The 21,246-nt window shown below is 44.0% G+C and overlaps 1 protein-coding gene across 2 annotated transcripts in view; it reads right to left on the bottom strand.

The window, feature by feature from the left end:
* Positions 1-21,246, bottom strand: part of xkr4 (XK related 4) — a 230,755-nt gene that overhangs the window by 42,632 nt on the left and 166,877 nt on the right. The window contains exon 2 of one of the 2 annotated variants that reach the window (XM_067980028.1): positions 20,034-20,130. In XM_067980028.1, coding sequence (XP_067836129.1) covers positions 20,034-20,130 — 97 coding nt within the window. Of the gene's footprint in view, positions 1-19,930; positions 20,131-21,246 lie in introns of both variants that reach the window. The other variant, XM_067980025.1, reaches the window with a different exon arrangement.

Genomic DNA, 21,246 nt, shown 5'->3' with positions numbered 1-21,246 from the left:
GAGCTTTAATTTTAGCCAACAGTCTCTTATGTGGAACCTTATCGAATGCCTTCTGGAAGTCCATATAAACTATAACAATAGACATTCCGTTGTCTACTACTTTAGTTACTTCCCCAAAAAATTCAATTAGGTTCGTTAGACATGACCTACCCTTTACAAATCCATGTTTGCTCTCTCTAATCAGCTCAAATTTCTTTAACTGCTCAGTCACACTGTCCTTAATTATAAGTTCCAATAACTTCCCCACAACAGATGTTAGACTAACAGGTCTATAATTTCCTGGTTTCTCTCTCTCACCTTTCTTAAATAATGGAGTTACATTTGCAATTTTCCAATCTAAAGGGACAATTCCTGAATCATGGGTTGGAAGATTATGGCTAAAGCATCTGCAATTTCCTCATCTACTTCCTTTAAAACCCTGGGCTGGAAACAATCAAGTCCTGGGGATTTGTCAGTCAATAGTGTCATTATTTTTTCTAATACTGTTAGATAAATGTTCCCTTACTGTTAGATTATTAACTAAGTCTGGCTCATTACTCATTACTAAATCTAGTATGGCCTGCCCTCTTGTTGGTTCTAGAACATAGTGCTCTAGAAAACTATTTTGAATGCACTCGAGAAATTTACTGCGTTTCTGACTTGATCTGTCAACTTTTTGGGGGGCTGTGTCTACTTTGCTAGATTTCTAGGTTGACATGTATGAAATTGGGTGAACACGTGCTCACCTGTGATTCCTTTCATGGTTAAATAGCCTGTGAAAACTGTCTACGTATTCATATAAAGGATAGCCACATAGGTGAGGTACCGGAAGACTGCCAGGAATCACAGGAATATATTTCAGCAGGTGTCATCGCCTTCAGGAAACGAGGGAAGAAAATTGGAACAAAAAGTAAAAGTTCAGCAGCCAGTATGTCCAGTTTATTTAATACACATCTCCTCATTAATCTAGCAAAATGTACATTTGACAAACAATGCTGTACTAACAAAGTCACCACTGTACAGTATTCCATTCCTTGACAGTGGTTAAACATTCTGCTTTCTGGTTAAATGCTTAAATCAATCAAGGCACATACAGAGGACAGGAGAATGCATTACGTCACTTCTTGATTTCACTGCTGACAGTACACCAAATTTATCTGCATTCGGTTTTCCAAACCCCTGCTGAATGCACCATGCACAGAACAAAGATAAATAGTCCAAGTGCAGACCATACACATCTAACACCCTGCTGCAACACAATCTGAGCAGATAATTAATGTACTTTATAAAACAATGATTAACTCCCTTTATCCTACCTCTCCAGTGAATGGAAAGGACATGATTCTAGCAGCAATTTACTCATTCAATTAAAAAGCCTCCATGTCTTCATTTTCTTATATGCAAGCAACAAAAATTTCTGACTGTGAAACAGACTAGTGTGGGCAAATCACCACTGAGTATCGACCTCATTAAGACTGCTTCGGTACATGTTTGTGTGGTGCCCTTGTAGTGAACATGATTCCATTTGAACGCTGTTGCTATGGGATACGAACTAGGCCATTCCAGGCACTTTCAGACATCAGGTGGCTATCTAAAAATGATTGGTGGGATGACACCAGATTTGTATCTGAAGTGGTAATCTGCATCTGCCATAGATTTCCTGTAGGTCCTTTAGTCCACTCATTTTATATTCAAAGAAACAAACACTGTAGGCTCTCTAGTTTAAGGTACTACACTATTGTGTATTAAAAGCATCTCTTTTGCTTCATATGTGTTAACTATGCAGTAAGAAAAGGTACAAAGCATGATGAAGTGCAATTATTACTTGTGAGTAAGTGAGCTAAATAACTTTTAGGTTGAGATTGAAATCTTCTGCATGAATTAGAGGCCTTAGCACTTCATTGTGCTTAGAGGTACTGTATTGTATCGGAGTGTCTGATCAGTCCAAAAACTTCATGTATCTGTGAAATTTCAATTATTTTTGCAAACCAACTGCTGGGAAATTCTATAAAGACTCATTTAAACAAACAAACACATACATACAACAACACATTTTATAAGATCCCTTGCAAACTCTTCAAAACGTGAAGATGAAAATACTGGATGGATATTACTCAAAAACAACAGCTTATCAACTTCAATCTCCACACCTACTGGCTCAGTCAGAAACGTCAATCATTAAATAGGAAATCTTTAAAGGTTTTTTCATGACCAAAATGTCCTCTTACCATCATAGCACTTTCCTACTTTGCATGGAAATAACTGATAAATTACTATTTTAAGAGTATTAATGCATTTGGCATTATGCAATGGTATCAAAACTCAGAAAGACCAGAGGCAACACTCCTTAGGCATCTCTGTTCAAGGAAAACAAATCATGCTGCCAGCCAAAAAAAATACACATATGAAACCAAATCTTAAACCATATTTATTGTGTTAACAAAAGAATAATTTGCTGAAGTATGTAATATTGCAGGAGCATAAGTCGAAAGGCATGATTTTTACATGGAGGTGGGAAAGGACCGGAGGAAAGACAATCAGCCGCGAAACCCGGAAGGTAAATTGGCAGGTCACAATCTGCAAACACGACCTTAATCAGGTCAATAAATTTTACTTCTGGGCTCCGTGCCCAGCAGCCAGCCTGACTGACAGGCTGGCTGGCTGGCTGTTGGGCGGGAAAGCCGGGGATTAGAGAAGAGGGAGGATAAGATCGTGGGCCATAGAAGACATGGGGTGGGAGGCTGATGCATGGAGATTGGTGGGGGGTCGGGGGGGGCGCTGATGCCTGGACGAGATTGGAGGTCGCTCGAAGAGGTTAGAGATCAGAGGTCGCTCAAAGGTGTTGAAGAGATCGGAGGTCGGGTGAAGAGTCGGAGGTGGGGGGGCCACCATTTGGGGGAGGTCCAGCATCAGGGCAGGGTCCAGAATCGGGGGGGGTCTAGCATCGGGGGGGGTCTAGCATCGGGGGGAAGAGGGGGATCGGCCGATCACGGAGTCCTGTTGGCCAGGTAAGGTTGTTGGTCCTGGATGAAGCACTCCTGCTCCTCCAGGCCCACAAGCAGTGCAATAAAGGCACTCACCTCATGGATGCGGTCCTTCCCACCTGCTTTCACCTGACGTGAATCAGAAGCGAAGGGAAACCCAAACAGGTAAGGTTAAAGTTGTTTTACTTTTGTAACACACAAAATATTAAGTACCACAACTATTTCAATGAGGTACATTGCCTCTTTAAGTATCAGCCTGCCGGGTTTAAGTGAGGACAGGACTTCCAGGTTAAAATTACCCCCAATGTGTATACAGTCTTTTCCAGTGAAAATTGTAAGGCTCCTGGTCCTATGTAGTCTTTTTTAAATCATGCTACATATACAGGGGTAACTCCTGGGTGCCCTTGGTTTAACAGTAGCTACTATAAACAAGAGCACTGTCACACAGTTTTATCAACTGGCAATGATTCCTCTTTATAGCTTGGTTCTGATCTGAGGAGCTGTGGTGTAAAAAATCCTATATCAAAAAGGAATTGTATTGGTTTTTTGCTCTCAAAAGCATAATAAAAATGAAGCATGGTATAAACAGAACTCTTGGTTTGATGGTTCTGATAGATTCACATACCTGTGAACCTGATCAGTATAACCAGCCATTATCATTTTCTGACTCTTTGTATTTGTTCCCAGTATGCAGGTGCCACTGTCAAGGCCACATTTACTCCTCATCCCTAGTTGCTCTGAGTTGGTGGTGCTGGTGGGCCACCTTCTTAAACCACTGCAGTCCTTGTGCTCATAGTGCTCCCATAATGGTGTTAGGTAAGGAATTCCAGGATATTAATCCAGAAATTATGAAGGAACAAGAGCTCTATGTCCAAGTCAGGATGGTGCATGGTGAAGTGATGATGCTTTCATGACTTTGCTCATCTTGTCCTTCGTGGTGGTAGAGGTCACAGGACTGGAAGATGCTGTGAAAGTAAGCTTCATGCGGTTGTGGTACATCCTGCAGATAAACCATACCTGGTCTGGCCTATATGTGACTCCAGTCATACAATATGTGGTTGATGTTTAATGCCTTCTAAAGTGGCCTAGCACACCACTCAGCTGTAAACAATTGCTATAGAACACAATCATAAGAGAAATATCAGACGGATCTATCAGTAACAACACAGAAATGGGAACAACTCAAGACTCAGGCTCAGCTCATTTGAAAAAGTAGTGGGCTTGGCTGATTGCAATTGCCATGTAAAATAAGAGTATTGTGCTGGAGGAATGGAAATTGCAGGTGCAGACCTTTAAAGAGCCTAGAATGGCTGAAGAATGCAGCAGCAGGCTGGGGGAGCTAGCAAGACTGAGGTAACAGTTAGGTATGTGTAGTAGATATCTCATGTGAGTTTTGGTGGCACTTTTAAAGCATGTCTTCAAGTAGGAGATTTTGGAGAGACACCCAAAGAAGGAAACAGGGCATTGGAAAGAGGCAAAAAAGAAGAGTCTCAAGTTTTAATGATGCTGACCTACAAACCCTCATGGATAAGATGCAGCAACGGAGCGAAAGGCTGCTGGGTGCCAATTGGAGGAAAGCACAAAAATGTGTTTTGTGTGCCATATGAAGGGAGATGGCAGTGACACTGAGTACCACATTTCTCCCTCTCAGAATTGGAGACCAGTGTCTGAAAAAATGCAATGACATGACAGGAGCAGACAAGCTAAAACGTTAGCCACTTTGCCTTTTCTTCCTCCATGGGCCTTCACACTGCATTGTGGATGAGGGATTCACTAACTTAGATATTACAATATATGTTTCCTACTCCCCCATCATATATACTTATATGCAGAAGCTAAAAATCCCCTTCTTCCACTTTAATAGAATGAAGCCAGCAGATCTATTACATCAGCTGTCTAATGCCACCTGTGAGGCATCAAATACAAATGCTAGCTTTCACCTATTTCCCCTCAATCTTATTACAGGAGAAACTTGCACAAAATCCCTATTAAAAGCTAGGCATTACTGAAGACATTTTTGACATCAGAGAGCTGATCCTCAATGAGCTTCTAGGGAGGTACTCAGATTGAGTCGTAGGAGATGGCGAGGTTGATGGGACAGTGTAGCTGGCAGGGTAGTGGGGGCACACCTAGACAATGGGTGGTCATAACCCTCCTGGGATTAATGAAACAGAAAAGGGTGTGAAAGCTTCTGGATCCGTGCTGCTGCTTCACAAGTTCATCCAAAGAACTCCAAAGAAAATACATTCTCCCTTTACTCCTCATCTACTGAAGAAGGCTTGTGAGAGTACGGGTCCGCTGTTCAATTCCAAGTGCTATCACAGCTCTCCTTGATCCTGTCCTTGTCAGACATCAGTAGGGGCCAAAAACTATTCCTCTTCTCTAGCAGGATAAGTTGAAGCCCCATTGCTGCCCCAGCTGAGGTTAGCTAATTCAGTACAGAGCAGGGATTGAACCTGCATCCTTCCTTGTCTATAATCAGGACCACAGCATTTATCTATTCAACCATTAGGTGAAATGAGTAAATTATATTGAACGTTTACTAATTCTTAATTGTTAAGTTATTTCTAAGGCCATTTGATAAAATATAACATCAAGGTCAATATTCTAACGGTAATACCATTTCAATATGTAATTTATGACCACATTTAAGGGGTCATTTTCTGACTTTGTGCTCCTGATGGGGAGCCTCCCTTGCTCCGGGTGCATCTGTCATCTGAGCATATGAAAACACGAGTTTCAACACCACCGGTGGAAGTAGTCACACACGTGGAGTTTGCATTGGGTGCAGTGCAACTTCTGCCAACTGAAACCTTTAAGATGTGCCATTGGCCCTAGTGGTTCACTTGGGACTTCTTGAACTCAGTATGGAACCTTTTTAAAGTTAGCAAAAACTAGACACTCCTGCCTGTGCTTTCATAACATTAGAATTCAATTCTCTGGGAGAGCAGCTCTGTGCAAACATTGATGCACCAGGCTCTCACCTGTTGAGGAAAGTGTGATGTGCAGCATGATACAGCCAGATTATAAGATGAGATTTCAGGCTGAGCATTGCTCGGTACAGATACTGATCTCAGACTGTATCTGTAACATAGCTGAACATAAGTTATTATCCATTAAAACCAAGCCTGAGTTTATAGCCTAGATTTAATGACCAAGCCTCTAATTGGGTGGTAGTTGGGCAATGTATTATTAATAACTTCTTGGCAATTAGCATGCTGACCTCACGGGATTTTGTTGGACCAACGTCATTTACATAGTGTGAAAGAATGGGACCCCTCAAAGGTAAATGGCAGCGTAGGGGGGCAAAAGTGTTGGTAGTCTTTACAAAGGCTGCTAATATTTTTATTGTTTATTTGTGCCTTTGCCAAGGTAGGTTGGTTAACTAAGATGCCTGGCACACCCAATGGTTGGAATAATAAATGTGGAGAGTCTGTGGCTAAATGAGGGAGCTGGAATTCTTTACATCGCTCTCCATATTTAAAAACCTTTTAAAACCTACCTTCACCCAAGTTTTCAGTCACCCCTCCAAACTCTCCCACCAAGACTCAGTGTAAGTTCTTTTTTTCCTGCTGTAAAGTGCCTTGGTATATTTTTCTGTGTTAAAGGTGACATTTAAATGCAAGTTGTAGTTATAGCTGCCAGACTGGGCCTGCGGCAGGTGGTGAGCAAACCAACACGAGGGGAAAACCTACTAGCCGCACCACTAGCCAAACTGTTGCAGTGCAGCTACAACACTGGCATCTGCCCGACAATGTGGAAAATTGCCCAGGTATGTCCTGTCCACAAAAAGCAGGACAAATCCAATCCGGCCAATTACCGCCCCATCAGTCTACTCTCAATCATCAGCAAAGTGATGGAAGGTGTCGTCGATAGTGCTATCAATAACTTGCCAATAACTTGCTCACCGATGCTCAGTTTGGGTTCCGCCAGGACCACTCGGCTCCAGACCTCATTACAGCCTTGGTCCAAACATGGACAAAAGAGCTGAATTCCAGAGGTGAGGTGAGAGTGACTGCCCTTGACATCAAAGCAGCATTTGACCGAGTGTGGCACCAAGGAGCCCGAGTAAAATTGAAGTCAATGGGAATCAGGGGGAAAACTCTCTGGTGGCTGGAGTGGTACCTAGCACAAAGGAAGATGGTAGTGGTTGTTGGAGGCCAATCATCTCAGCCCCAGGACATTGCTGCAGGAGTTCCTCAGGGCAGTGTCCTAGGCCCAACCATCTTCAGCTGCTTCATCAATGACCTTCCCTCCATCATAAGGTCAGAAATGGGGATGTTTGCTGACGATTGCACAGTGTTCAGTTCCATTCGCAACCCCTCAAATAATGAAGCAGTCCGTGCCCGCATGTAGCAAGACCTGGACAACATCCAGGTTTGGGCTGATAAGTGGCAAGTAACATTAGCACCAGACAAGTGCCAGGCAATGACCATCTCCAACAAAAGAGAGTCTAACCACCTCCCCTTGACATTCAACAGCATTAACATTGCCGAATCCCCCACCATCAACATTCTGGGAGTCACCATTGACCAGAAACTTAACTGGACCAGCCACATAAATACTGTGGCTACAAGAGCAGGTCAGAGGCTGGGTACTCTGCAACGAGTGACTCACCTCCTGACTCCCCAAAGCCTTTCCACCATCTACAAGGCACAAGTCAGGAGTGTGATGGAATACTCTCCACTTGCCTGCATGAGTGCAGCTCCAACAACACTCAAGAAGCTCGACAGCATCCAGGACAAAGCAGCTCGCTTGATTGGCACCCCATGCACCACTCTAAACATCCACTCCCTTCACCACCGGCGAACCGTGGCTGCAGTGTGTACCATCCACAGGATGCACTGCAGCAACTCGCCAAGGCTTCTTCCACAGCAACTCTCAAACCCGCGACCTCTACCACCTAGAAGGACAAGAGCAGCAGGCACATGGGAACAACACCACCTGCACGTTCCCCTCCAAGTCACACACCATCTTGATTTGGAAATATATCACCGTTCCTTCATCGTTGCTGGATCAAAATCCTGGAACTCCCTTCCTAACAGCACTGTGGGAGAACCTTCACCACACGGACTGCAGCGGTTCAAGTAGGCGGCTCACCATCACCTTCTCAAGGGCAATTAGGGATGAGCAATAAATGCTGGCCTCGCTAGTGATGCCCACATCCCATGAACAAATAAAAAAAAAACCTCTAATTCCAGTAGTCTATTCTTGATGATTCTGTTTAAAAGCATATCCTTCAAAACATTCTTTTATTGTTTGATCTTTCTCCTATTGATGTCATGACATTTTTGTCTGTTTTGTTCACAGCTCCCCCTGCATTACTAGTTTAAATTCTCACCCACTATCCTATTGACTGTCTCTGCAAGAACAATGATGCCAGTTTGCTTTAGATGAAACCAAATCCGTCTTAACATCTTCCCTGTCCCAGAACTTGTCCCTATGTCCTAGGAATCTGAAGCTCTCCCTTCCAGCCACTTTCTATCTTTCTAGCCACATTTCTAGACTGTTTGTCCTTCAGTGGCCCAGCATGCGACCCCAGGAATAATCCTGAGATTCCTATCTTTGAGGTCTTGCACTTTAATCTAAAACCTCAAACCCGCTCTTCTAGACCTCCACCCTACTATTTCCCTTGTCACTGGCTCCCAAATGAATTATGACTTCTGCCTGTTTTTCTACACTTCCCAGACATTTTCCCCCCACTCTGTTATGTCCCTTACCCTGGCAACTGGACGGCAACACATCATTCTTGATTCCACATTATGGCTGTTATGTCTAATCCTCTAATTCTCATAGAGAGTGAAATTGTCTTCACCGTGGCTAATGTCTTGCATCACAGAGTTAAGCTGTTGCTCTTGATTACCTTACCACATCCCTTTGTCCTTATCCTCATCATAGGTGTCAGGAACTGTATACCTATTAAACAAGTTTAAACCCAGAAATACTGAATCCTCATGTATCGTCTGCTATCACTGTGAGCAATCACCTACTTCATCCCCTCTGTTTCACTATTCCTCTCAATCCTTGGGGTGGCCATTTTCTAGAACATATATCTTCTAAAAATTATTTCCTTCCTATATGTTGCCGAATGTAGCCAGCTGGTTCTTGAGCTCAGCATTCCACTGCTCAAGTGTTACAACATTGTGACACTTCATTCATGTGTACTTCTCCCAGATACTTTGCAGATCCAGGATACCCTTCATCATACATCCCACGCAGCCCACTAGAGTAGCTCCTGACCCTGCCATTTCTATAATCCCAGTTGCTGAGCTATTCACAAGTATTAGCCCTCGAACAAATGTTCTCACTATTGTAGCCTCACAAACATAGGCTCAGTGTCTCAGTCCTGAACTTCTCAGGCCAAACTTCTCGCATAGAACAAACTCACTCTGTCAGCTTACTCAATCTGTCCGTCAGGGATGAGGTAGCTTTTTACTTCCACACCCGTTTATTTTATACTGCCTTATTTGCCAGGAAGATTCCAAATTCGATTACTGATCCTTACCGAGTTAGTTGATGCCAGCTGGGGCAGTAGTGAGGGTGCAACAACTGGCTTCAACATCCCTGGCCTGAGGAGTGGAAAATAAATCAGCCTGCACACTATTCAGTGACACATGTTGGCAAGTGTATATGGAAGTCAGGTAATGACTCATTTGGCTTAGCTGTGAGGAACCCCATGCTCAAATAGTTTGCTGACATTACAAGGGTAATTATCCGACTCTTTTCTCAGTGGGGAGCCTTGCTCATCAGGAGCACATATTGGAAGTCTGGGCAATTCTCTGACCATTTAAATTAATATATTTTGCACAACAATTGCCCTTTTGCTCCTTCATTATGCCTAAGTTGCAAGGTACACCTTTCTTAAAGGCAGCCGAGGAACAGCAAGCAGATGCTAAGGCATCCAGGCTGAGGTACTCCTCTACTATTAGGGGCTTGTTCGATGGAATCAGCAGTTATCCGTGCAGAGGATAGCCTGGTTCTCCTAAGAGCCATCTGCTCAGTGATTCTTTTCTTTTCAAGAGTGTGGGCTTTGTTGACTGATGCACAATGAAGGCATAGTGGCTGCTTCCTGGAAAACGGCCACTGACCTGCATATTGATGTTTCTATGGTCAGTTATCACCTGATAGTATATTGAGTGTAAATCCTTTCATTTCGTGAAGGCTGAGGGGTTGGTATGAAGAGTTCTGATCCCTACATGGGAACTAAGTGCACTTGCAGGAATCCTGCATCCGGTGAATGTTGTGCATCCTGTCCAGTTGATGTCTCTTTTCCCCAGAAAAAGTGATGACGGCGTTATCACTTATACACAAAGCATTTGCTGCTTCTGATATACTTGTGACAGATATTGCCTGGGGTGGCTTGGGAGAATGTGGAGGCATGAAAGTTTTGTCCTGTAGTGAGCTTCACTTCTATGGAGTGAGCTGTCCCTAATCCTGACGACGTGTGCAGATCATTGAGCAGCAGATGGCAGAACTCCAAGGTAGCCTGTCCTGAGAAGCACATGAGGTGAAGACAGCACTCTACTGATATGTGCAGCTCCCATGGCAGTGACAGGTGTGGCCAGAGCACTCAAGGGATTATTGCCTCCACATTTTGTCACTCCTGTAGAACTTCCCTGTCTTATTTCAGTTGTGCATTGCACTCAGAACTGCCATCCTCACCTCTTTGTAAGGTGCCTGTTACAAATTCAGCTCCGTTGTAAATACCTTCTCAGGTTCAGTGTCATTAGTCACTCCCATTAGCAGGCTGAGTGTTATTAGAGTTGACTCACATTGCCCTATATCTACTTGTGCCACAGTGTAACTCAGGGACATAACAATAGTATCCTCTTGTGACCTGGACTGGATATTAGTGTCTTTTGCACATGTAGTTCGTCAGTCCCTCCGAAGGTGGTCCGAGCAAACACACAGAATCATAGAATGGTTACAGTACAGAAGGAGGCCATTCGGCCAATCGAGCTTATGCCAGCTCTTTGTGAGAGCAATCCAGTTAGTCCCATTACCCCGCTCTTTCCCTGTAGCCCGGCAAATTTTTTCCCTTCAAGTATTTATCCAATTTCTTTTTGAAAGCCACAATTGAATCTGCTTCCACCACCCATTCAGGCAGCACATTCCAGATCATAGCCACTCGCTGTGTAAAAAAGATTTTCCTCATGTCGCAACATTACAGGAAGGACGTAATTGCTCTGGAGACAGTGCAGAGAAGATTTACAAGAATGTTGCCAGGGCTTGAAAATTGCAGCTACAAGGAGAGATTGGATAGGCTGGGAATGTTTTCCTTGGAGTAGAGGAAGCTGAGGGGAGACTTGATTGAGGTGTACAAAATTATGAGGGGCCCAGATAAAGTAGACAGGAAGTACCTGATTCCCCTAGTGGAGAGTTCAAGAACTAGAGGACATAGATTTAAGCTGATTGGCGGAAGGATTAGAGGGGACATGAGGAAAAACTTTTTTACCCAGAGGGTGGTGAGTGTATGGAATTCGCTGCCCAAATTGGTGGTAGAGGCAAGGACCCTCAACTCTTTTAAAAAGTACCTGGACCTGCACCTAAAGTGCTGTAAGCTGCAGGGCTACGGACCGAGTGCTGGAAGGTGGGATTAGAATTGGGCACCTGGTTGTTCTTCGAGCCCCTTCTGTGCTGTATCTTTTCCATGGTTCTATGTTTCTATGGTTGCCTTTGGGTTCTTTTGCCAGTCACCTTAAATCTGTGTCCTCTGGTTCTCGATCCTTCCGCCAATGGGAACAGTTTCTCTTTACTTACTTTATCTAAACCCTTCCTGACGAAGGAGCAAAGCTCCAAAAGCTTGTGATTTCAAATAAAGCTGTTGGACTATAACCTGGTGTTGTACAACTCCGTACATTTAACAAATCCATGCTGACTGTCCTCGATTATTCCGTGCCTTTCTAAGTGATGGTTTATCCTGTCCCTCAGAATTGATTCCAATAATCTGCCCAGCACTGAGGACTATTATTGAGGACACTTCCAAGTTTTGTGTCATCTGCAAATTTTGAAATTGTGCCCTGTACACCCAAGTCCAAGTCCTTAATATATTAGCAAAAAAAGCAGTGGTCCTAGTACCGACCCCTGTGGAACAACACTGTATACCTTCCTCCGGTCCGAAAAGCAACCGTCCGCCACTACTCTCTGTTTCCTGTCACTTCGTCAATTTTGTATCCATGCTGTCACTGCCCCTTTTATTCCATAGGCTTCAATTTTGCTGACAAGCTTATTATGTGGCACTTTATCAAATGCCTTTTGAAAGTCCATAAACACAACATCAACTGCATTGACCTCATCAACCCTCTGTTACCTCATCAAAAAACTCAATCAAGTTAGTTAAACACGATTTGCCTTTAATAAATCCGTGCTGGCTTTCCTTTATTAATCCACACTTGTCCAAGTGACTATTAACTTTGTCCCAGATTATTGTTTCTAAAAGCTTCCCTACCACCGAGGTTAAACTGACTGGCTGGTAGTTGCTGGGTTTATCCTTACACTCTTTTTTGAACAACGGTGTAACATTTGCAATTCTCCAGTCCTCTGGCATCACCCCCATACTTAAGGAGGATTGGAAGATTATTGCCAGCACCTCTGCAATTTCCACCTTTATTTCCCTCAGCAACTTAGGAAGCATTCCATTTGGATCGGGTGACTTATCTACTTTAAGTACAGCCAGCCTTTTTAGTATCTCCTCTTTATCAATTTTTAGTCCATCCAATATGACAACTACCTCCTCTTTTACTATGACTTTGGCAGCATCTTCTTCCTTGATAAAGACAGATGCAAAGTACTCATATGGTACCTCAGCCATGCCCTCTGCCTCCATGCGTAGATCTCCTTTTGGTCTCTAATCGGCCTCACCCCTCCTCTTACTACCCGTTTACTATTTACATGCCTATAGAAGACTTTTGGATTCCCTTTTATGTCAGCTGCCAGTCTATTCTCATATTCTCTCTTTATTTTCTTTTTTACTTCTCTGTACTTTCTATTTTTAGCCTGGTTCTTACTTGTAATATCAACCTGACATCTGTCATACGCCCCCTTTTTCTGCTTCATCTTACTCTCTATCTCTTTCGTCGTCCAGGGAGTTCTGGCTTTGGTTGCCCTACCTTTCCCCCTCGCGGGAATGTACCTAGACTGCACCTGAATCATCTCCTCTTTAAAGGCTGCCCATTTTTCGATTACAGTTTTGCCTGCCAATATTTGATTCCAATTTACTAGGGCCAGATCCGTTCTCAACCCACTGAAATTGGCCCTCCTCCAATTAAGCATTGGAGGATATGGTGAGACAAGGTCAGATTCGAATTATTAAGCTGCTTTATTTCACAATAAGGTAAATGTACAGAACAGCTGTTATGAACACACTCACCTGATTCAATCTGTACAATTTATTTTTGCATAATAATACAAAAGAAACAACATGGGCTCGATTTTAAAAGTAAAAAAGAGGTGGGTTAGGGGCTGGAGGGCATTTAAAATTGCCACCATTTCAGACGTCCTACCGAACTGCCTCCAACTCACCCATTTCCGGTTTTCACCAGGGCGGAAGGAGGGGCGGGCAGCCAACCAGCTCCCAGGAGGCGAGTAGGGCCTTAAAACCTTTTAAGGAGGCTGCAGGCCTCCATTTTTAATTAATTCCCCATTTCAACCCTGAGGGGCTGGGATTCCTGGACCTTCTCTTTTACGCCTTGTGAAAGGAGGCGAGAAGGTCCGAGACTGCAGGTAAGTGCCTAGAAAGGCACAGCTTGTGGGCCCGGAGGAGCCCTCACTGGCACCCCCCCCCCCACCCCGCCGATCGCGGACACCCCCCATCGCGGACCCCCGACCCCGACTCTCCGACCCCGATCCCAATCCTCTGACCCCGACTCCCCAACCCCAACTCCCCGACCCCGATCCTCTGACCCCGACCGATCCTCTGACCCCGAGCCCCAGACCCTCCCTCACAATGATTGTGTACCCCTGCGATGACCCCCGATTCCACCCCCCGTGACTGACCCCCGATCCCAACCCCCATGACTCGCGACCCCTAAGCTCACCTATGTCCGCCCGTGCCCACCTATGCCCCTTGACCACCTATCCCCCCCTCCCACTCCATGCAAACAAAGACTTACCTGCAGATGTCCTCTCCCTGGCTGGTCTCCCATCCGACTGAGACCAGCCTGTCAATCAGCCAGTCAGTCGGATGGAAACCGACAAAAAAAAATAATAGACGCCCTTACGTCAAAATTGTAAGGGCGTCTGGGAATCCCATACTAATGGGTTTCCCAACCTCACATTGACCCCCGCCCCCTTCCCGGCTCCATTTTAAAATTGAGCCCCATGCCACAGAAGCCCACATCAATGGCATATCTTACTTGACTTAGACAAGATGGTTTATAACTATCTTCTAACCTCTCTGTGAAATCCCTCACAGCTTTCCCTTTAACAAACCTGACTGCCTTTGCAGCCTTCCTGTTTTACAAAAAGTATCTGTCTGTTTATTCATTTTCTATCTGTTCACAGACACACAGGGATCAAAGGATTTTCTGACATAATGGATGTGAGGTGTTTCTCAATTACCTAGCCAAGCTAATGAATACCTTATTGTTTAGTATCTGGGCAAAAACAACTTCCATTTAGCATATTAACCACCTTTTGTCTCGGTACCTTTTTTAAACTGGCGAGAACACATTTTGCTTAAAAATCCCATCATTAAAAGTAACTCCTTCTTCCAAATCCTTTCTGTGGAAAAATGGCCAAAAATCCTTAAATAGTACCATGTCAAAGCCAGAAGAAATCAAGAATGATGAAATAAAGTAGTGATGGGGAAAAGAACACAAATCAAAAACTGGAGGACTTTCCAGAAAAAACAGTTCATGCATGGAGCAAAAGGCAGCTAAAGATAACTTAAAATTCAACCATTACCAAAAACAACTTACCTTTTCCCATTAAAAGGCTTCCAAAACAAAAAAAGTGTGAGCTCCAAAACAGTCCCAGTTTTTATGGACGAGGCTTGCATACTCCCATGGCAGACAATCACCTGAAGTCGTAAAATCAGCCTGAATTCCCTCAGGACCTAATTTACATATCGTTATAAGGCTGCATATGTCTGATGTAAACAATTTTACAACACCAAGTTATAGTCCAGCAATTTTATTTTAAATTCACAAGCTTTCGGAGGCTACCTCCTTCCTCAGGTGAACGATGTGGAAACCTGAGGAAGGAGGTAGCCTCCGAAAGCTTGTGAATTTAAAATAAAATTGCTGGACTATAACTTGGTGTTGTAAAATTGTTTACAATTGTCAACCCCAGTCCATCACCGGCATCGCCGCATATGTCTGAAGCATGGGGCATGATTTGAACATGGAGACGGGAAGGGAGCAGGGGAGAAGATAATCGAACATGAAATCTGGAAGTTAAGTTGGCAGGTCGCAATCAATAAAACTTTACTTCTGGGCTGGGAAGAGATCGGAGGTCGGGTGAAGAGGTTGCAGATTAGGAGACGAGATTGGAGGTTGGGTGAAGAGTCAGGGCAGGGGGCCATCATCTGGGAGGGGGTCCACCATCGGGGGGGTGTCCACAATGGTAGGGAGGTATAGCCACCATGGGGGAGCGTCCAGAATTGGTGGGGGGGGGTCAAGCATCGGGGGGGATTGGGGGTCCAGCATCGGGTGGGCTCCAGCATCGTGCGGGGGGGGGGGGGGGGCGGGGGAAGGAGAAAATCAGCCGATTGCAGGGGTCGTATCAGCCAGGTGAGCTTGATGGGTCTGGATGATGCACTTCTGTTCCACCGGGCCCACAAGCAGTGGATTTCCCATCGCTTCCGATTCACGTCAGGTGAAAGCAGGTGGGAAAGGCCGGATCCATGCGGTGAGTGATTTTTTTCTCATGCAGAACAATGAAATCTGGGAGTGTACAGGGTAACTGAGTAAAAACTTCTGCAATCAACTGCTGGAACATACCAGATAAGAGAATAAAAAACAATGGCCTCGAAATACCACACCAATTCCAGTGTAGTTTCAATGTGTAATTGGGGTGAGAAAGTTGTCCTTTAGTGCCAATTCAACCTCCCTCCTCATGGCATATGTGATGGTTTTTGGCAAGGTTCCTGCTATGGACACCTATCATTCTGTCTCTCCTCATCATCTATTTCATAGTATCATCATAGTATCATAGTAAGTACAGCGCAGGAGGAGGCCATTCGGCCCATCGTGCCTGTGCCAGCTCTTTGAAAGAGCCATCCAATTAGTCCCATTCCCCTGCTCTTTTCCCATAGCCCTGCAAATTTTAACCCTTCAAGTATTTATCCAATTCCCTTTTGAAGGTTACTATTGAATCTGCTTCCACCACCCTTTCAGGCGAAGCATTCCAGATCATTACAACTCGCTACTTAAAAAAATGTTTCCTCATGTCACCTCTGGCTCTTTTGCCGATCACCTCAAATCTGTGTCCTCTGGTTACTGATCTTTTTGCCACTAGAAACAGTTTCTCCTTATTTACTCTATCAAAACCGTTTATGATTTTGAACACCTCTATCAAATCTTCCCTTAATCTTCTAAGGAGAACAACCCCAACTTCTCCAGACTCTCCCCAAAACTGAAGTCCCTCATCCCTGGTACCATTCTCTTCTGCACCCACTCTAAGGCCTTGACATCCTTCCTAAAGTATGGTGCCCAGAATTCAATAAAATACTCCCGCTGAGGCCTAACCAGTGTTTTATAAAGGTTTAGCATAACTTCCTGGCTTTTGTACTCTATGCCTCTATTAATAAATCCCAGGATCCCACTTGCTTTTTTTTAAAAAACAGCCTTCTCAACTTGTCCTGCCATCTTCAAAGATATGTGTATGTGCAATCCCAGGTCTCTCTGTTCCTGCACCCCTTTTAAAATTGTACCATTTAGTTTATATCGCTTCTCCTCATTCTTCCTACCAAAATGTATCACTTCACACTTCTCTGTGTTAAATTTCATATGCCATGTGTCTGACCATTTCACCAGTCTGTCTATGTCCTCCTGCAGTCTGTTATTATCCTCCACATTGTTTACTACATTTCTGCGTTTCGTGTCATCTGCAAACTTTGAAATTATAGCCTCTATACTCAAGTTCAGGTCATTAATATATATCAAAAAAGAGCATCCAACAGGGTTTGTAGGTTGGGCTAAGCAAAATTGCCTCTTTGTCATGCCCTATTGCTTTGGCTGCCTCTGCGAGGTTCTCTTGTGTTAGACATTCTTGTAAAATGGCACAAAAACAGTCATGAGACATTCAGTCAAGCTAGCAGATAGTCAGCTCACCGAGCCAAGCAATCTTCAGTAAGAACTGGCTTTTTAAAGGCTCCACTCTAATTTCCATGTGCCCCAGAATATTATTCCTGTTTTACACAGGATTTACAACAATGTCTGTTTGACTGCTACGATGTAAATGAGCTGAGTCATAAAATTCTGGGTCAAACAACTCTCCAGGTAGGCGCAGCTTATTTCCCATTGGCATAAATGCAGCACAACTCACTACATGGAATTTCAGGGTCCATAGTTCCAACAGAATTTAGGAATTCAGGAGAAACTTCATTACTCAAAGAGTGGTAAGAATGTGGAACGCACTACCACAAGGAGTAGTTGAGGCAAATAGCATAGATACATTTAAGGGGAAGCTCGATCAGCACACAAGGGAGAAAGGAATAGAAGGTTCTGCTGATAGGGTTAGATGAAATAGGGAAGGCGAAGGCTCATCTGGAGCATAAATGCCGGCATTGACCAGTTGGGCCGAATGGCCTGTTCTGTGCTGTAGTTTCGATGTAACTCGATATAAGTGCATGTACGGTAGTGTAGTGCTTATGTTACTGGACTAGTAATTCAGAGGCCTGGACTAATATGAACATATGAAAATAACGGGCAGAAAAGGTCCCACTGGTCCATCAGCCTGTCCCACTCAGTTGTGATGCCTTATGCATCACAATATATGCACTCACCACCCCACCATGTAATCTCCTGGGAGAGGCAAAATAAAAAGATAAAAGCCCAGGCCAATTAGGGGAAAAAAACTGGAAAATTCCTCTCCGGCCCTTCAGGTAATCGAAACTAGTCCAGGAGACCACTCTGGCCCTGATTTACCTTATAGGATACCACCTCTTGTACGAGGTGATCTCCACCCCAAATGCTTTATTATAGGTAACTGAAGCATATTCTAGGGTTCCTTACATTTCACCTGCATGTTTTTCTCCCTCTCTGAAAGGACCAGATGAAATGTCTGCTGTACAGTACTGATGCATCAAGGAAGGGTCAAAACTGCTGTCATTCTTAATGGCCCTCAACCATGATTTTGATACGTTTTGAAATAGGCATCACTGTAATTTCAGAAACAGCTGCACCTTGATCTGTTATAATAATGCATGTTCCAGTCTAATTTCTCATTCAACCCATATGCTTGTAGTTTGTGATTTATGATTTAAAATGACTCACTATTGAATTTAAACTGCTTTCATTAGCAGCTTTTCAGGCAAAAGGACCAAGTATGTGCCTCTAACATCAATATTTATAAACTCTTAGGATTGAAGCAACAATTATCTGCAATCACACAGTAGATATGACTGCAGATCTAGGTCAGAAATCTGAGGTGACCCCAACTGCATTGGTTTGATTGGGTTGGATCAAAACCAAGCATTTGCTTTCAAAGCTGAGTGCTGGCACTTGAAGATGAAATGTGGTGGTACTGTGCTATTTTTAGCTGCTCAGCTTCTTCCTGATGATTACATCACCACTAGCAGCACACTGCAGTCACAATACAGAAACAGCACAAAGAACGAGAGATACTGCCTGTATTGTCCAGCTGCAGATGTGCTGGGGGAGGGGGTGGGTGTTAGATTTCTTCTGTGCGTTGTGATAACACAGTTAAATGTAAAGATATTTATAAAGAACGGCCTTACGGTTTTGTTACATGTACTGGTCATCCCCCGGGTTACAAGTGCAGAATTTTGAAGCTATGCGCAACCATAGAACGTTGCTAATATATTCCAAAAAAACGGCAACATCTTGTTACATTTTCACTTTTGCTGCAAAAATGCTGGTGCTAGCCCGAGAGGGGAGTCTGACGGGTTACAGGCAGGGCGAGGTGAGAAGCAGAAGAACACAGCTGTTAATGGCTTTCACTGCTGGGTCTCAATCACCCAGAGATGTGAGATGAAAGCATTAAGAGTCCAAAGTAATTTTGGTGATTTCAGCCTGCCCTGCGTGGAGAATAATCGATGTACAGCATTGAAAATATTCTTGATTCAACCCACAAAGTGAACTGTTTCTGCTCAGTCACACTACACTGAAAGTGTGAAAAACAGACATTTATTTTGGTGTGTTGGGGAATAGTCTCTGAGACATGACTGGGACTTTGTAAAGAGGTCAGTAGTATTTCTGATAAAGCTGATTGACACCTATAATTGCCAGTACTGTAAGAGTGGCTTTTGCATTTTCACTGTTCTCACCCTTCTCCAAACAAGCAGGAGAGTAAAACTAAAAGCCTTCCATTGATACACCTGAGAACTTCAAACATGTCATTTATGCGAGGTTGTAGAATGCGCTGCCAGAGTTAGTGACTGAAGCAGAGATCATGGCTGGAAATTTCCTCAGAGCTGCCTCCATTCTGCTGCCGTAACTTCAATGGGAGTGCGGCGGAAACCCCATTTACGAGTATAAACGGGGTTTCCACTGCACCTGCGGGGGGAGGGAGAGGGAGGAGTAGGAGCAGCTCTGAGGAAATTGCTAGTTCATAGGAACGTTTAAGAATGGGTTAGACAGGTGGTTCAAGAAAAGGGGAATAAAGGGAAATGTGAACCAGGTGAGCATGTGGGATTCACACTGCTGCTCACGTGGAGGATAAACACCAACATGGACTGATTGGGCCGAACGGACTGTTTCCCTGTTGTAATTTCTACATGTACCACAGTCTTGGCAAAACTCAGGTTTTAATCACTAGTCTTCTGTAAATGGATCATTCCTTACCTTGAAGTGCCTCTAAGCGATGGCTCTGAATGACGATGCACAGCTGCAGCACAAGCTGTGGAGCACTTTCCAAAAACGTTGCCAGCAGATGCAACATACTTACATCTGCATACTCATACACCATGTTCCAGTAAAAGCGCCAGCGGTCAAGCTCTCCACTCCGGCGGCTTCGGATGCCAAGGTATATCGTGCGTAAATACCTTAAGAAAAAGAGAGAGAGAGTTAAAACTTTTATGGTACCAATTAGACAATCTAAAATCTGACGATATGTGTGTGTGTGTGTGTGTGTGTGTGTCTGTCTGTATGTGTGTGTATGAGAGAAAGAGAGAGGGGGATGGAGGGAGGGAGGAGGAGGGTAGGTAGACACTAGCAGCCCTTGAAATTTAACGGGATGTGGCCACATGTCAGACAAAGAGGCAAAAAGGCTGGAAATCTTTCAAATTCATTTTTTTGCTTTTTCAAGTACTTTATGGTGCAAACAAGTTGCTGGTCAAAAAACAGTGACAGCAAAATAGATACGGAAGCAGGAATTGGAATGCAGCATCTAAACACCTTTTTTGATAGTTGGCAAAGAGGACATGCTGCTGCATGAGGTGAGTGGGAAAAGGGTTTCCCTGTTTGGCACTCCAGGGTCTTCTCCCTACAGGACAGCAGTGCAGCATGCCTGGCAAAAGGCGCACAGGGCCAATGCTATGTGCACCACCGCCATGACTTGGAAACAGATGCAAAGGTGGCATAACCTAAGGAAGTTGTTGCCCATTTACTGCTGTCCCAGGCCAGAACTTCATACAACCTTACAGCTCTTTCCTATTCTCCAGATGGCCACACATTCAAGCTGCAACTGACAATTGAAAGTCTTGTGCACAGATTTTCAAAGGCTTTGTACATAAATCACTGCAACACAAACATAGTTTAAAGATGCATGCTCACTTTCTGAAACACAGGATGGGTTGGAGCTTGGGTACATGTTTGTCACTGTGTATGTACTTCTTCCACTTACAACATCTGAACACTACTTTTATGCATCATGACAAACTGACAGATAATACAAGGGAACAGACCTGAACTGGAGGAGGGCTCAGAAATTACAAGCCTGACATTCCCTTGGAGGAGTTGAACCTGGACAGCCTTGGAAATAAGATCATGGAGGGACTATAGCAAAGTGAAGCCTAAGGCTTTCTCCAAGGGCTAGTGCCATCCAGTTCTTATTTCTAGTTCCCCTTCTCACTCACTCATCTCACTCACTATTTGAAGGTGAGCCAGCATTTTAACATTTGTCCCTTTAATATCACTGCAGGGCTGGAAGAGCAGCTGAC

The sequence above is a fragment of the Heptranchias perlo genome, chromosome 3 (genome assembly GCF_035084215.1).
Source record: "Heptranchias perlo isolate sHepPer1 chromosome 3, sHepPer1.hap1, whole genome shotgun sequence".
NCBI classification, from domain to species: Eukaryota; Metazoa; Chordata; class Chondrichthyes; order Hexanchiformes; family Hexanchidae; genus Heptranchias; species Heptranchias perlo.
The sequence above is the reverse complement of the archived record's forward strand: the minus strand, read 5'-3'. Positions and strand labels throughout refer to the sequence as shown.